This window comes from Cyclopterus lumpus, chromosome 7 (genome assembly GCF_009769545.1).
Source record: "Cyclopterus lumpus isolate fCycLum1 chromosome 7, fCycLum1.pri, whole genome shotgun sequence".
Classification (NCBI taxonomy): Eukaryota; Metazoa; Chordata; class Actinopteri; order Perciformes; family Cyclopteridae; genus Cyclopterus; species Cyclopterus lumpus.
In genome coordinates, this window is record NC_046972.1 from 1,359,276 (window position 1) to 1,377,090 (window position 17,815).

At 42.5% G+C, this 17,815-nt stretch overlaps 1 protein-coding gene across 1 annotated transcript in view; it reads left to right on the top strand.

The window, feature by feature from the left end:
• The window catches only part of LOC117733181 (voltage-gated potassium channel subunit beta-2-like), a 120,848-nt gene that overhangs the window by 71,846 nt on the left and 31,187 nt on the right, over nucleotides 1-17,815 (top strand). The window contains exons 4-5 of the mRNA XM_034536608.1: nucleotides 2,623-2,702; nucleotides 13,303-13,347. Of these exons, the coding sequence (XP_034392499.1) occupies nucleotides 2,623-2,702; nucleotides 13,303-13,347 (125 nt within the window). The remainder of the gene's footprint in view (nucleotides 1-2,622; nucleotides 2,703-13,302; nucleotides 13,348-17,815) is intronic.

Below are 17,815 nucleotides of genomic sequence, written 5' to 3' on the forward strand. Positions count from 1 at the left end.
TTTACTGATTGCTCGATAGTGTATATTATTTTGATCGTTACATTACATTACATGTCATTTAGCTGACGCTTTTATCCAAAGCGACTTACAATAAGTGCATTAAACCATGAGTCCAAACTCAGAACAACAAGAATCAAGCAAGTACAATTTCTTCAATAACATTAAACTACAGAGTACTATCCGTACGTGCCATTTAAGTGCTACTAAAGTGCTAAACAACAAAGTGCTATCGGTAAGGGACATTTAAGTGCTACTAGAGTGCTACTACGGCTCTACCTTCCCTATTCAAGGTATAGTCGAAAAATATGTGTTTTTAGTTTGCGACGGAAGATGTAGAGACTTTCTGCTGTCCTGATGTCAATGGGGAGCTCGTTCCACCAATGAGGAGCCAGCACAGCAAACAGTCGTGATTTTGTTGAGTGTTTAGCTCGAAGTGAAGGAGCTACAAGCCGATTGGCAGAAGCCGAGCGAAGCGAACGTGCTGGGGTGTACGGTTTGACCATGTCCTGGATGTAGACCGGACCCGATCTGTTCGCAGCATGGTACGCAAGTACCAATGTTTTAAAGCGGATGCGGGCGGCCACCGGTAACCAGTGAAGGTCGCATCTTTGTTTATGATTTGAGAGCCGTGTTTGATTTTGAGCACAGGTAAAACAGTTTTGAGGCGAAAGTTTCATTTTGCAAGAGGATTCAGAGGTTTTGTAAATAGTGCTTGAAGATGAGGTTTTGTGTTTACAGTTTTGAGAAAATGGGTGACCGTTTCAAGAAATGTGTCTTAGCAATCGAGAAAAACTGTAATCAGTTCATAATTTATGTATTGGGATCACAAACATCATTCGTTCATTTATTGAATCCAAAGCTTCACACACCAAAGTCATAGTTTCATTATAATCACTGCCTGTTTTACATTTTTCAGGAAGCTTCATCTTGCGACCAGTATCATACAGGCAGGGTCAAACCGGGGAACCGGTCGGAGAGAAAAGTGATGGACGGTCTGGCATAACACAGAGAACAATCTGGCAGTGAGTGTGTGTGCAGCTGGGGCTTAAATACTGAAGGGATTAGGCGCAGCCGGGTTGGCAGGTGACAGTGAAAGAGCTGACGAAGTGCGTGTGACTAACAGGTGTACAGAATAAGCGGATGAGGTGGGTGTGACAACAGGTGAACTGAACTAACTGATTAGGTGCGTGAGAGGTACGTGTAATAATTCTGCCGATGAAGGCTATTGGTAGATCCATCCAATGTTGAAGATTGTCCGGTACTGTTTTGAGAAGTGATAGACTAACTTTGAGAGCCTGGGGGAAATGTTGATTCTGCGATAAATGTAAGGCCTGTTGTGTGCTTTTGCTTGTCTGTGTTGTCTGGTAGGTGGAGCTTATCAGTGCAAATGGGAGTACCTGTCCAGTCTCTCAGGAGTATTTAAGACCTGCCTGCCACACCTCATGCTTTAACTTGTCGGTTGTTAAATAAATGTACACTTTTATGTTTTTAAAAACCTGCGTGTCTCCTGTTTTTGTCATGGCCTGGTCATGACAATTCCTAAATATGTGATATTACCACAGAGAATTGGGTGGTGTTTGGACTGCCACATCCCAGCTGTTAGGGCTGAGGGGGAAAATGGTGGATTTAGACAAGATGATACCGTAGTCTGAGATTTTAGAGGTGTTTATGGGGCACATGGTTTTGGGTAATGAAGAGGAAGCATTTTACAGGTATGTCGTCCGATCCAAGACTGATCTTATTTTTCCTTTTAATTTCTGTGATTTTTATCGATTGACTGATGGCTCAATGAATATGGCAAATAAAGATGGAGCGAGTGGACATCCCTGCCTAGTGTCCTTGTGCAAATTGAAGCGTTTGTGATATTAATCCATTGGTGGTGATCATGGCCATTGGTGATGTGTCAAATCCTCACCTTGTGGATAAATTATTCACAGAAAAGTTGTTTACTTACGCAAACCAAAGTAAACAAAAGATCATGATGCAACAGGTGCAGTAGCTTCTGAAAATGTTCATGATCTTAATTCATCAATGTTTCCTCATTGCAGGTTAGATAGATATCAAATATATCAATAAGACTACTAACTGCCCTGCTTTTTTCTTTTAAGACAGTGAGTCTCATTCTCAAAAGAGACCTGGTTAAGATAAAAGAAGCAATACGACTAAAAGATTGACGTACCGGACATTCATAGGAAGATAGGATAGAACATACGACAAGTCATAAAAGTCTTAAATGTTTCAGTTGAGGGGGCAGAGTAGGAGTAGGAGTCTTTTTACTCAATTCTATCTGAACTGAAGGGATCAAGAGTGATGAAGGCCCTGTTTATGTGACATGTAAGTGGGCAGCAATCCAGTCTGCACATGGATAATGATAACCAGTTGACAAAAAAAGATCAATATGAAATTTTGAAGAAAGGCTTTCATCATTCCTATAGCCATACCATCACCATGACTCACAAGTCTCGCTTAATTAGGTTCTAAAACTGTCTTGATACAACTTCTCATTAAAAGAACTGTTCACCTTTCGACTTTGAACAAAAGATTTTCTCAGAGGTCAGAGAGAGAAAATGCAATGGTTTCACTCATTATTCATCTTTATCATCTTACATTTTGCTGTTTAAGGTGGCAGAGGAGCTGATGACTTTGGCATATGAGAATGGGATCAATTTGTTCGACACATCTGAATTGTATAATGCTGGAAAGTAAGTATGATTGTGTATGACTTTAAGATGTGACTTAATAAACTGTTTATTCATAACCACACGTTTCTGTAAAAAAACATGTACACAACACTATCATGCCACACGTGCAACAAGTGGAGAAAAACAACTAAATACTTGATAAAACTCAACAAAAAAACGCGCGAGTTGTAGTTCTTGTCACAAATTCAACTACTTTTTAGATTGTTTTGATCCGGCCTGCCCGTTTTCATTACATGTCATTTAGCTGACGCTTTTATCCAAAGCGACTTACAACCATGTTACATTCATACACTATAGACACAGCTACAGGGAACAATGCAGGGTTAAGTGTCTTGCTCAAGGACACATCGGCTAGGGCGGGGATTGACCCGCCAACCCCCTGATTGAAAGACGGACCTACTAACCACTGACCCACAGTCGCCCTTTCACTAACTCTCCTGGTATTTAAAGCCCTGCCACTCACACCATGATCACTCATTCCCCTCAACTGGTCTACCACATCCACCTCACCTGCTGCCAATTCTCTCATTAGTCCCTCACTATTTATATCCATCCACTTGCATTTGATCCTTGCCAGATTGTCTTGTGTTACTGCCAAGCGCTCAGCATTAGTCTCGTTTCTTCGGCTAATCTGAATGTTCTAACCCTGCCTGCCTCTTTTTGGATTTGTTTTCCTAAGTGACTGATCTCCCGGTTTTGAATGAATACTGAGCAAACTGATCCATTCTTGAATCTTTTTGTTGTGCTATTGGGTTTTAGTGTACCTTTTACTAGTAATCTTGACAGTACAATCTGGCCAACATGAACCCAGCCGACTGCACATCCAGAGACACCGCCTCCGATTTAAGCCAGCATGTAACAAAGCCATGAGCAGCAGCTTACCTTCAAAGCACAGGCTATGCTGATGGCTGTTCGTCACGAGCGCAGCATGGAGTCTCTCTGTGATCAGCCGCTGAATTTCTCTACTATGGTGCGGGGTACAGATGCCACCACTGCTCCCAAACCTCCGTTTCACACTCTAGCATCGGATGCATGCTTACCTCCTCCAGAACGTTATTCTGGTGCCCGTGGTTCCTGCTGGCCATTCCTAGTGCAATCTTCCCTCTCGTTTTGATATTCTGCCTTCCCCACTGAGAGGTTTTGGGTTACGTATATTGGTGAAGCGCTGAGGGGGAGAAGCAGATTTCAATTCGCTCTTCAGTCCAGCTGTTTTACGATGAAATGCATCAAGTTTCCGATCATGCCACTCTAAAGTAAGAGACAGTGGCTCACTCAAGGCTTGCTTGACCCGAGGCAGGGAGAGAGATCTGTGTCTAATTACTCCATTGAGTTCTGCACCATAGCAGCTGAGGGCAAATGGACCACCTCCTCACTTCTCGACGCCTTCTACCACAGCCTCTCAGACCGCATCTATGACAAGTTGGCGGCCCGAGATTCTCCTGCTGCTTTGGATGAACTGGTCGCTCTCTCCATTCGTATCGACGGCTGACTGCAAGAAGGGAGAGGAGCTTTTCTGCCTTTCCGCAAGAGCTGCTTCACCCGCCATCCAATCCTCTGTGGTTTCCTTCTGAACTGGCCTCTGGCTTCTCTATGCCAATGCAGTTGGGGCGGACCCGGCTCTCTACAGCAGAACAACAGCTCCGCCTGCATGGTATTTAAGGCATAATCGCACTCAGTCCTCCTTGACTCTAGTGCGGATGCAAAACTTTTGGCCATGACTCTTGCCTCTCAGGTGGTTGTGTAAGCTGTAGCCCATCCACGCTACAGCTTAAGTAGTCTCCTCTGCAGGGTCGTACATCGATCCACTCTTCCAATACTTGTCAGGTAATCACAATGAAATGCTCACCTTTCATCTTATCCATGCACCACAACAACCTGTCAAATTGGGCTCTACTTGGCTTAGGAGTCATATTCCACACAACTGTATTGCACTGTTTATTGTCATGCTGTCTGTCACCTCTGGATCTCTCCGGTGTTCCCAATAAGTATCTAGATCTGAAGGAGGTTTTTAACAAAGCCTGGGTCACCTCATTGCCGCCACATCACCCGTATGTGCTATCCTTATGTACTGTAAGGGTTCAGAGAGTCTCGAGCTACCTTGTGCTTGGAAGAAGAAGCTCCGAAGCCAGAGATATATAATAATAATCATTATTTAATCATAACAAACAAGAGTCATCTGTATACATACATGGTCCAGGCCCGGACGCGCTCACATGGCTTCGCTTCCACAGTCTCCTGACGTAGCCAACAGTTTCTGTCTGGCGTCACCACGTAAGAGACCAAATTCACGTCTCACAATTAGTTTTATTCGCAGTCCATTCGCTGAGCTAAGCTCCCATTGGTTAGTGGAGGTATTCATGTAAATACCTTTCAGAGACACAGCATGCTGCTGACCAGAGAATAAGACATAAGGTTCACACCTGAAGGTTAGTTCCATTGGCCACTTCAAAGAATGCCTCAAATCGATAAACTAGCGGGGGTCAAAGCTCACACTTCCGGTCAAGGACAGGAAGTTCCCCTTCACAATAAAACCCTATTATCCTGCCTTCCGAATAAAAACAACACATTAGGTTTCAATCGGCATCCATTTTAACTATTGTCTAAACAATAAAACATCCATTCATTCCCATGCATCATACAATGAATCATTACATTTGTTATTAACAAACAGAATAATAAAACAGTGATCCTCTTATGCTTCATAATACATTCCTCAGAATATTCCTCAAATTAATGATCATATCTTTCTTTATGTATTAATTTAAAACATAACCTCTCTTATCTACATGTGCAAGTGTATATAAAATCCACTACAACCTAACAGTCCCTCCTTTTATACTATTCCATAGTATAAACAACTTGTATTGGATTTTATTTCACCGCACTGTAAACATCACTGTAATACAATCTCTATTATCAATACCTGTGGAAGAAAAAACAATATCACTCCCTCCTTTTGACCCTGCTCTGCAAAGTAACTAAAGTCTAGGAGTGTTGTGATCAGATATGTGTCTATCTGTGCATATGTCTATGTGCATCTTCTTTCTCTGCACTCTCATCTTCTTGATGGTCTCCTTTCTCTGCACTCTCATCTCCTCCATGGTCTCCTCTCTCTGCATTCCTCCAATCCTCAATTTCCTCGGGTAAAAGGAAAACAGCAAGTTCAAACACTATATTTATTTTATTATCATCATACTTCTGTGATTTTGTTATTTGAATCAATGTGTTAAAGGTGCACGATACTCCTCTGTGGGTAGCTCATCTGTTGGTGAGGTCCATCACAGCAGGCAGCCAGGTACACAATGAAGGTCGACGATGGAGACAAGTGTAGCTGTGGAAGAGAATTAAAAACACACAGAGCGGCTTTCTGCGCCGGCTCTAACTAAAGTTGGATATCTGAAATATATTTGGAAATAATTTTCATATTTCCCGAACCAATTCTCCAACATGTCTGAGAAGTAGTTATTCTATGTTTTCTTTTAATCTTCTCAAAATCTCAAAAAATATTTCTTAAGGAACTAAATTATCCAGGTTCAGACTAGCAATCTCAAACTATATGATCAAGGATCAGCTTCTCACCCGTGGGAGGAATCAACTATTAAATGCGCTTCTGTTGTCCAACGGAGTCTTAATTACTCGTCCAATCCCTCTCTCTTAAATTTATTTCTCTCTTAATTTATTCATCTCTGCGGATTATATTAAATGTAATTGATCAACTCTATGTTCTTTTAACTATTTCAAATCCTGCTAGGATCTGATTGCGAGCTGGTATTCGTTCGGCTCTCCTCTCTTGCTCGAACACCTAGATCTATTTCTGGGGGGAACAAAACTCTTGCCCCTGGGGGTGCAGTTAATGGCAAGTCTAGTGTAGTGAGCAGTGCGATTCAGTGTCGTTTGTGAACATCTTTCTGTGTTGCGGTCCTAACTCTTGTGCCAATGTTTCACTGCTGCACCTACCACAAAAATAAAAAGTAATACCAATATAATTTCCAAAACTATTGCGCCTAGGCAGAAATGTGGAAGTAACCTCACATCTTCTCCTAGTTCTACTTCTCTCTGGGTCTTCCATTCTACTCAGAATTACCCTCCTGATTCTGCAACTCTTCAGCAGCTCGTTGTGATTCTTTGGCCGTCGGATCTGCAAATACACAATATGTTATAATGGTGCCATTTTGTTTTCATGAGGCCTCTTACCTGGAGGGCGTGTGAAGTTTTATCAACGACTTCAAACAGCCCTGTCCACCTTCTTTCGTGAAGCTAGGACTTTCTCCTAGCTCTCTGTAGAGTCCACATGGGTCTCCTTGTCAACTCTCATGGGGAGAGAAATGTTCTCCCTCCTTTTGGAAGATATTTAGCCATTTTAGAATTAATTGTTTAACTAGCTCTCTTGACTAGGTGATAGACTGCTCTATGTGAATGTGTTCCATCTATATATATTTCTTAACTTCTTGTCGGTGTTTGTTTGCACAAAAATGTGTGTGTGTGTCATTGTCAGACCTAATTCTCCTTAGAACACCATATCTCAGTATCAATTCTCCTTCCTCCCTCCTTTTCTGAAGCAAATCCAATTGATTCAGAAATCTGAAGGAAGGGATCGGTGTCGTCGTCATTGGCTGGTGCCACATTTCTCCATGGCTCCTGCAGGCATGTGATGCTAGTTGGGGACATCCTCTCCACGTCGTCTTGTTCCATAAGGTCGACTGTGGCAGTCCCTAACCCAGTGTCCAAGCTTCCCACAATTATGACAGGTTAGCCGATCTGTGCTAACTCTGTTGTTTCCTCGTCCGTCTTGACAAGGCTGGTCTCTGTGATTTTGTTTCCTTTTCTTCTCTTGCTCCAGAGCATTGGCCACTGCTTCTTGGATCTGGGTGGCTATGTCACTCACAACAGTCATCTGGTTCTGTGTTCTCAGTCCTCTCCTAGTAGCTTCCGCATCTTCTTTTGCTATCTGTAGCTTCAGCAGTCTTAGCGACAACTTCTCCTTGTTCACTCTGTCTTCTTCCTCATCCTCATGGTGCAGAGCGATGTGGTGTGTGATGTGTTCCTTCCACACCTCATAGGTGGCATTTTTTATGCCCACCGTCCGTTGCATCTCTCGCTTCAACTTTGCAGGGAGACCTGACACCACTGCAGCCTTCCACATGTTCAGGTAGGTCTGATCCCTGTCATGTCTGGTGCCTGTAGCAGATTCCAAGGCGTCAGCAGCTCGCTTCAGATACACCATGGCTTCTTCACATGGCTTGAGTCTGATGCTGGCCAGATTGTCCATATCTGGAGTATAGGGCCACTTGGTTCTGATGGCTCCAAACAGATGAATGCTAACAGTGTCTATGTCCTGGCTGTCCAAGGCGGCTGAACAGCCAGCAGTTCTCTCCAACTCCTGCAGTTCACTCAGGCAGGAGCACTTTGCCAGGATGGCTCTTAGGTCACCCACTGCTAATGGAGTCCCACTGGTGGCCGTGTTGAGTGCCTTGATCCAGGGGGATCCTCCACTCGTCAGGGAAGGCAGCTGGTCGACGAGGTACTGCACATCCCTGGGATTATATGGCTTGTATTGTGTTAAGCCATTGCTCAAGGTTATGATAGGGGCCTGAATCTGGTAGCCCTCTTCTTCACTGTCCTCTTGGGCAGCTCTTCCTACTGACAGCATTTGTTTATGTGGACCTGTAGTCCTGTAGTTAATGTTGGATCTTACTTGGCTCTTGAGTGTACTTGGCGTGAGGTCAAGGCGGGGGAAGGGTTCCGCTACGGGTAAAGCGGGAGGTGACACAGGATGCTGGGTCTGTGGTGTGACTCCACCACATGGTGGTGGGGGTGGGGGTGAGGGGCTGCTATGGCTCTGTCTATATGCGCCCATCCCCCGTTCTTCGGTTGGTGTTTCTTCCTCCAGCAGGGTCTTCACCTCTATGCATTTCCGGGCATCGATGGCTTTACTGTGTGAAATTCCATATAGCAGCAGTCTTGCCGACACAATGGCTTTACCAGTTCTGGTGATGTCCGCTGAGCGGGACGTGAACCATCCTTTCCCCTTCTGTTTCTCCCTTGCCACGTCATGCCTCAGCTTGAGCACTGTCATCAGCTGCAACTTCTGGTCTTCTGTGGGCCCCTCCAGGGTTGTTACATCCAGTAAACCCTCGGCATTCCATTTCTGGATATTTCCCATCAGCTTCATGTGTGTCTTCTCCCTCCTTTCTGGATTCATCATGTCCATGGCGGCATGGCATGCTGCTTCAACCCATGTGAGTGGGGTCGTGGTTGGAGAAGGCTCTGACATTGTTAAAGGAATCAGGTCCTGACTCTGGCGCTATATAAGAAAATGTAAATGTAGGAAAAAAAATCCTAAAAGTAAAATAAGTGTCTAGACGTGCAAGTGTGGTGCAATTGGAATAAATTGTTAGTTAGGGGAAAACAGAAAAAGTTACACACTTCACAGACAGTAACTGCACTGCAGTTCCATTGGCATTTATCATACAAATCAATATATTGACAATAAAACTGGAAAAAAAAAGGTTATGTCATTACTATCATCAACATACTAATGAATACATCAACAACAGTAATGCTCTGGCCAAATGTTCCAGCAGGTCAATGAGTTAGTTGGTTAAAGGCTGCAGCACTCTGGCTGGGGGATTTTCACACCTGGTGGCTATTCAGCACTCCCCACCCCTATTCAAATGAGTGAGTTTTAATGGCTGCAGCACCCTTTGTCTGAAAACTCATTTTCCTCTATTTTAACAAACATTTCTAACGTAGTATTTACAAGACATTAGCACACTGTACTCTATTTACAACGCGTTTGCAGTAATACAGAATGGCAGTTCAGCGACTCCATCTGGCTCTTACTGTGTTATATCAACTGGTTATCCAATATTTAATTGTCCGCAAATTTCGTTGTCTAGCCCGGAGCTTTGGGCCCTCAACCGCAGGCGTCGTCATAAGCAATTTAAATTTCGGTTTCTAGCCATGAATTCCTTGCCTAGTAATTCATGCGTCGTCTTTTCCAGACCATAATTTATCCGTGCATCCAAACAGAGCCTGAGAATTAGTATATAGACACAACAGAGCACCCGTCGGTATAACTCAGCGAACTTCCAACCGTTTCCCACTGCAGACCGCTAACATCTTAGCTCCTACAGGCATATCAGACTTCAGTTCTGTTGGAACTCAAAACGCACAAGTGTATGGAAAACCAGTATCTAACATATGGAATATTTTCGCTTCCCAGCGAGGACAACCGGCATGCACAAAACTTCCAGTCAACATATATTCATCCATTCAACAAACAAATATACTGATGACCCCTTCACCTCTTAGGTAATAGTTTAGAATCTATGTCGTGTTTCACGCTAAATTTAAAACCTCGCACAACCAGCTCTGACATCCCCACACCTAAATGTTTCCTGTATAATCTACACAGACTTCGGTCAAACGGGCTCTGCAGACCGTGATTAATCAGCGCTGTGTGTGGGAAAGTTCAGAGAGGCCGTCCGAGAGGCCCAAACAAAGTTCAGCCTTCTCTAAATCATGCTACTCTGTAGCCTCGAGCCACTCCTCAAAACACAAGGCTCACTCAGAGGCCCCAAGTTGGGCTCCAAATTGTAAGGGTTCCGAGAGTCTCGAGCTACCTTGTGCTTGGAAGAAGAAGCTCCGAAGCCAGAGATATATAATAATAATCATTATTTAATCATAACAAACAAGAGTCATCTGTATACATACATGGTCCAGGCCCGGACGCGCTCACATGGCTTCGCTTCCACAGTCTCCTGACGTAGCCAACAGTTTCTGTCTGGCGTCACCACGTAAGAGACCAAATTCACGTCTCACAATTAGTTTTATTCGCAGTCCATTCGCTGAGCTAAGCTCCCATTGGTTAGTGGAGGTATTCATGTAAATACCTTTCAGAGACACAGCATGCTGCTGACCAGAGAATAAGACATAAGGTTCACACCTGAAGGTTAGTTCCATTGGCCACTTCAAAGAATGCCTCAAATCGATAAACTAGCGGGGGTCAAAGCTCACACTTCCGGTCAAGGACAGGAAGTTCCCCTTCACAATAAAACCCTATTATCCTGCCTTCCGAATAAAAACAACACATTAGGTTTCAATCGGCATCCATTTTAACTATTGTCTAAACAATAAAACATCCATTCATTCCCATGCATCATACAATGAATCATTACATTTGTTATTAACAAACAGAATAATAAAACAGTGATCCTCTTATGCTTCATAATACATTCCTCAGAATATTCCTCAAATTAATGATCATATCTTTCTTTATGTATTAATTTAAAACATAACCTCTCTTATCTACATGTGCAAGTGTATATAAAATCCACTACAACCTAACAGTACCTTTCCTCCCAGAGGTCAACTTTTCTCCGCAATGTCTACCATTTGGTGAGAGTCCAGGAGGACAAGTAGACTACATTGTAATAATCCTAGTGGCATACTTGATTATGCCATTTGGTCTCACCAATGCCCCTGCAGTCTTCCAGGGGTCAATGATCTTCGGGTTCTGCTCAATGTTTGTGTATTTCAACGAAATTCAAAAGTCTAATCGGGAGCATGTAGTACATTTACCCCAAGGCCTTTTGAAAACCACCTCTTAAACACTAAATAATTGAAAATTCCACAACTCGGAGGTATCCTTCCTTGGCTTCTTCATCAAGATCAAAGTAGTTGCCTACTGGCCTCCTCCTTCCACACGCAAGGAACTTAAACACTTTTTAGGCTTCGCAAACTTCTATGGGTGGTTCATCCCTAACTACAGTTCGATAGCTGCTCACCTCACCCCCCAGCATGTGCCCTACCGGTGGTCCTCTGCGGCAGAAGGGGCCTTTGGTGAGTCATGTTTCACATCTTCTCATATTTCCAGATCCTGCCAGACGGTTTATTGTGGAGCTGGACGCTTCTCAAACTGATGTAAGGGTAGTTCTTAGTCAGCGGTCGGCTGAGGATGAAAAGGTTCTGATTCTGGATCTTCTCCCAGAAGCTGTCTCCCGAGGAATTATGACATTGGGAACTGGGAGCTGTTAGCGGTAAAACTTGCACTGGCGGAGTGGAGACACTGGTTGGAGGGAGAGGTTTTGTGGTCAGGACTGATCACAAAGATCTTGAAAACATCCGCTCGGCCAAGCGGCTCAACTCTCGTCAAGCTAGGTGGGCTCTTAGGAGTCATGGAGATGCTTTGCGCTGTCTCTCCTCCTGTAATCCCTCCTCCTGGTTTAAACCTTTTGTTGGTCAAGTATGCCCACAACACCCCAGTTTAGCCACCGGTCTCTCACCTTTTCAGTGTGCACACATCCGGTCAGCGACCGGAAGTTCCCCGTCAGAATAAAACCTACTATCCTGCCTTCAGAATAAAAGCAACCTATCAGGTTGCAATCGGCATCCATTTTAACTATTATCTAAACAATAAAACATTCATTCTCATGCATCACAGTTAATCATTACATTTGTCATTAACAAACAGAATAATAAAACAGTGATCCTCTCTTATGTTTCATAATGCATTCCCCCAGAATATTCCTCATAATATCCCAAATTAATCATAACTTTCTTTATGTATTAATTTAAAACATAAACTTTCTTATCTACATGTGCAAGTATATATAAAATCCACTACAACTCAACACCCCTCATTTGTCCAGCAGTGTCCCATTGGATGAGCCTGGTGGAAGTCGGGAAGTGTCTCTACAGGGGGGTTCTATCATAAATTCCTCTACTTTTCACATTGTTTTGATACTACCCGTTTTCACAAACTCCTGTGATGCCAGGTCCGGCAACTCGCACCATGAAATCACTCCCTCACCTGGTCTACCACGCCCATCTCACCTGCTGCCCATTCTCTCATCAGTCCCTCACTATCGACTTGCAATTGATCCCTTCCAGATTGTCTTGTGTGTTATTGCCAAGCTCTCAAGCGATATCGTAGTTTCTATATCTGATCTGCCTGCCCTTTTTGACATTGGATTTTCTGCCTGCCTCTTTTTGAATTTGTTCGTGTGACTGATCTCCCGGTTTTGACACTGCCTGAATATGGAGTAAACTGAACTATCCTTCTTTCTTTGTCGTGCTTTTGGGTTCCAGTTTGCATGTACTAGTAATGTTTGCACTGAAACAGTTTATCCATCAAATTTAATGCCCGCTGCTGTACCGCTATTTTCCAAGCTACTAATGCTAGCTGCCATCAGCTCTGGCTGTCATGTCTATCAAAGCTTTCATCCTATGGAAGTGGGCTTGGTTTCATCTCTGAGCCCTTTGCCAACTTTTTTTTCAAAAATTATGCAGTGGGTGGATTTAGACCTGGGGGTGATCATACACCTTAAATAGGCCCTTCATTCTACTGATCATTCCAATCAAAATGGTCCCGCATTTTCCCTAGAATTTTCTTAAGCAGGTAAATGACCAAATGTTACATCCTATGTAGTAATAATTCATATATACTACATACAAAGTTTAAAATTGGCTGTTGTGATGATTAAGTTAGATTAAGTTGATTAAGTTATTGTGATGATCAAGTTATTATTGTGGTGATCATCTTATTCATCAGCTACTCAAAACACATGGCTTTCTCTTTGTTAATCTCTTTTCTCAGGGCTGAACTGGTCTTGGGAAGTATCATAAAGAAGAAAGGATGGAGGTAGAGTTTTCAGATGTTTGTATTATTAAAACTAGACACATCGTATTAGGTTTAGTTTAAAAGTGTTTACCATGACTTGTCTATTTTATTGCGTCAGTCAAATGTAGCACTGTGTATAGGATGACGTTACACTATATTTGTTTTATATACTTTATACTTTTAACATAATCAAGTTCCCAGAAATCACTCAAACGTGTCTAAACAGAGGCCATCTGTAGAGACAACTCAAATGAGATGTATAAAAAAAAAGAAGGCATAATTAAGATATTTCAGTGTTTCAATCTGCAACTTGACTTCAAAAGAAATAATGTTATTACTCATACAGCTGCAGTAAACACAATCATTAAAGAGCCTTGGTGTATTTGTTTGTCATCATGAGTGATGCTTTGCCTTGTTTGCATCTCTGTATTTCCCAAGATGGTGGTAGCAACAGTATATTCTAATAAGTTCTCTCAATAATACTTACTTTTAATCCTTTTGACCAAGCCTATAAATAATCATTCCTGTTGTTACTCCTCCCCTAACAGGGACTGTTAAGATGCGATGCCACTGTCGTACACACAAGTTTATTGTCAAGTACGTTATACATTCAAGGAATTTGTCTTGGTGATTGGTGCATAACACATTGCAATAGTATAAGACATAATTTAGATATGACAGGACATTTTACAATTAAATTATAAAAAGTATATTTAGAGAACAGAGTAATACATTTCTGTAAGAAATTGTCCTGAGGATGTGTCAGTGCTTAGTGGGGGTACCAGGCTTTATTAATGAGCACAACTGGAGATGGGAAGAAACTGTTTTTATGGTGTGCGGTCGTGGTCCTGATGGACCGCAGCTTCCTGCGAGAGGTACGAGACTAAAAGTTTGTGGTTCAAGAGCTGACATTGAACGGTGCCCGGTTCACATGAGCAGGAAAAGCAGTTTGAAATGTTACTGAAAAATTAAACGGTCCATAGCAATGAGACAAATTACCTGGAGGCCATCAGCTTAGAGGAATGTTTGTCTGAGGTAACTTATCATTGGCTGCAAACTGGACAGTCTGGAGAAGGTGGTGGAGAGGAGGACACTAAAGAAATTATTATCCATATTGGATGGTTAACCCGGCAGGGCCACGGAGACAGGAGGCATCGCGAAAAAGGCCGGACCAATGAGGCCAGGCCCTTGAGTAAGGAGGCACAAAGGAAGCAGGGGCAATGAGCCAGGGGGGGTGCAGATTCCAGGAGCCAGGACCGGCTTCAGACACAGCCATTGAAGGAACTTATCTTAACACACTAATTGTATGGTAAAGTAAGTTTGTATTAATCATGGTGGAGGTGATAAATTGCTCGGTACAAACAGAAAGACAGAGGGAAAAGATAAAGATTATAATAAAAGCAGCTTAGAAATATATTGAGATCAAAGGACTTAAATGGGAAGCAGTGGTATAAATGTGGACAATCTCAAGCAATCAGGCTCTTTGTGGTCCTAGTTTTGCAGTGGAATGCAAGAAGCCTTATATGAAATAAATTGAAATTATTGCTAAAGGACAATACACATTTGTCAGACAAAAATATATTTTTTTATTATGTTCATTTAAATATATTAAACAAATACCAAAATTAGAATTGTCAGACAATGAAGTACAGAAAAACTAAACAAAAACACAACAAAAAAGAAACTCAGACAAATAAACCAAACAGAACACAAAACAACAAAATACACTCACCCCAACACCGCTTTATTATCTTTTACATGTAAATGTGCATACTCTGCATTTATTCCTGCATTTTCTTGAAAACACAAATTCCGCGAGTACTTGACCACTCTAATTTGTTCTAAAAGCCATTAGGTTTTTAACTGACAAAACTCTGTATTGTATTCAAGTGACATAGTTAAAGCCACAATGGGATTATGTTATTTATGTTTATACTGCAATATTTAATGATAGGAGAACTGGAAATGGTAGAGCAGTGGCCACATTTTTGAAGAACGGGATAAACGGTGGTGTAGTGGCTAGCACTGTCACCTCACAGCAAGAGGGGCCAGGGTTCGATCCCCAATCCCGGACGGTCCTCCCTGTAACAGCGTGGGTTCCTTCCGGGTTCTCCAGCTGCCTCCCCTTCAATCCAAAAACATAAAGTTTAGGTTAATTGGATACTCTAAATTGCCCGTAGGTGTGAATGTGAGCGTGAATGGTTGTCTGTCTCTACAGATTACCTTGCATGAACTGGCGACCTGTTCAGGGTGTACTCTCCCTTTGCCCAATGTCAGCTGGGATCGGTTCCAGCTGCCCCGCTACCGTGAAAAGAATAAGCGTTCGTGTAATGGAATGGGATAAAGTATAAATTAGTTTGTGAAAGAAAAGATCAAGACTCCATTGTTAGCTAAATATAGACAGAAAAGAACAGCTTAATGATAGTCAAATATTACAACCCATGCAACAGATAGATGGTTACGTTATTAATCCCGCAAGGGGACTTTTTTCAGCAGCATTTGTACATACAGGTAAGCAATAAAAAATGAAGTGCACAATATATACAAGTATAGAATAATAAAAAAAGTATACTATATATATATACACAAACGATAGAATTAAATAACCTTGCATTAACTAACAAAACAAAAACAAAACAGTAGTAGAAAGATGTAGCCAAACAAGTGTAACGGTGTTATAGTTGAGTGATTAATTCTGTTTATCTAATATAGATAATATTTCTTCTGTGTCCTCCTCTCCGCCACCTTCTCCAAACTGTCCAGTTTCCAGCCAATGATTGAGCCGGCCTTCTTAACCAGTTTGTTAAATCTGTTGGTGTCTCCAGCTCAGAGCAGACTAATGTTGATAGGTCACAAGGTGGTTGAAACAAAAACAAATGTCATTTGCACAAGCCTAAAGCGGTTTGGACCAAGCCAACCCCATTAGGCGATAAAGTCTCACCTATGTGTGAGATTTGGTTCAACCGCAACACGGGTGCCTCATTGGACGAGGGTCACATGAACCCCATGTTCACAGGCGTCCCTGCGACATGGCCCTGGCGTGACAGACTATAATCATCAGCGCACAAGTTTTCTCTGCACCGTCCAATACAACCTGATTTGTATGAAAGGTGGCAAAACATGATGTGCTCTTCACTTTAACCGGCAGAAGTAAGATTACTCTTCAAGTTGACCAGCCTTAGCTTCTGCTAGCCGTTCCCCGGCAGCCCCGAGGAGCCAGGAGGCTGGGTAACGGTGTGAAGGAAGCAGAAGTCTAAGATGCACACAGTGCACCACCAATCTCTCCACAATTCTAACCGATTCTCCACACCCGCTGAGGAACCAACTCTGGTTATCGGCAGCTCCATAGTAAAATGTGGAGATAGCAAAGCCAGGGGCCACAGTCAAATGCATTCCAATCTGAATTTTCAGAGTTTCTATCAAGTTAGTCCTTAAAACTGAATTATTGTAGGAGATTTTAATATTCACGTGGATGTCGATAATGATAGCCTTAGTGCTGCATTTATCTCATTAGATTTGATTGGCTTCCGTTAGAGAGTACCCCACTCACTGTTTTAACCCCACCCTTGTCCTGGTTCTTGCATATGGCATTACCACAGAACCCTCTTTTATTAGACTGTTACCTATAACTTTTGAGTTTATACTACCGGGAGTGTATACCATTAGACAAAAGTTAAGCTGTGTCCACCATACAAAGACAGTTAGCAGAGGTAAAAAAAGATTAAAAAGATATGCAAGTGGCTCCAAAATCAGCAGCCAATTTAAAAAAGTAAGGGTCTATACAGTCAGGCCCTGAAGGTTTCCTATGATCTAGGCTTGTTTGGGCTTTATGACCTTCCTGCACAGGAAATGGGGTCAAATTTAAAGGCTGGCCAGTATATTTTGGAACACCAGTACAAATAAACATTAATGGTGCATGAATTAATTCAGAAGGAAATAGAGATAAGTGGGCGTCAGCAGGGCCATGGCAGGAGGCAGTGCCCTTTTAGTGTGTTTTTTTTCTCCAGTTTATTGAAACCACCCAAATCATAGACGTTAAACATCAGAGTATTACATGTATGTATGAGCAATTCCTTAATGGCTGCTATGGTCAATGGATATGCTGTCAGGACTTTGTGTGCCACAGGTGCTGATCCTGCTGCTGAGAGCGGCTTGGTGCGGCTAGGGAAGACCCCCCCCCCCCCCGCCTTTACATTTTTTTAACCAATAGAATAAAGTCTCCTGCATCTCACTGCGCTTTGCTCATCACTGCATTCTTACAGATACAGCATATCACGTATGTGAACAATTATTTACTACTGGCAATGTTTTGGTTTTTTATTGTTTGTTGGTAGGGCAGGCACAGGGTTTGGGCCTGTGTGTAGTTGTCTCTTGTTTGTGTACATACTTCTACAAGTTCAACATATAATGCAAAAATGGATTGCATTTGACAAATAAAAAGAGGCAATTTAATTACCTACTACAGTTGTGTTTTTATGTGGAATTAGGC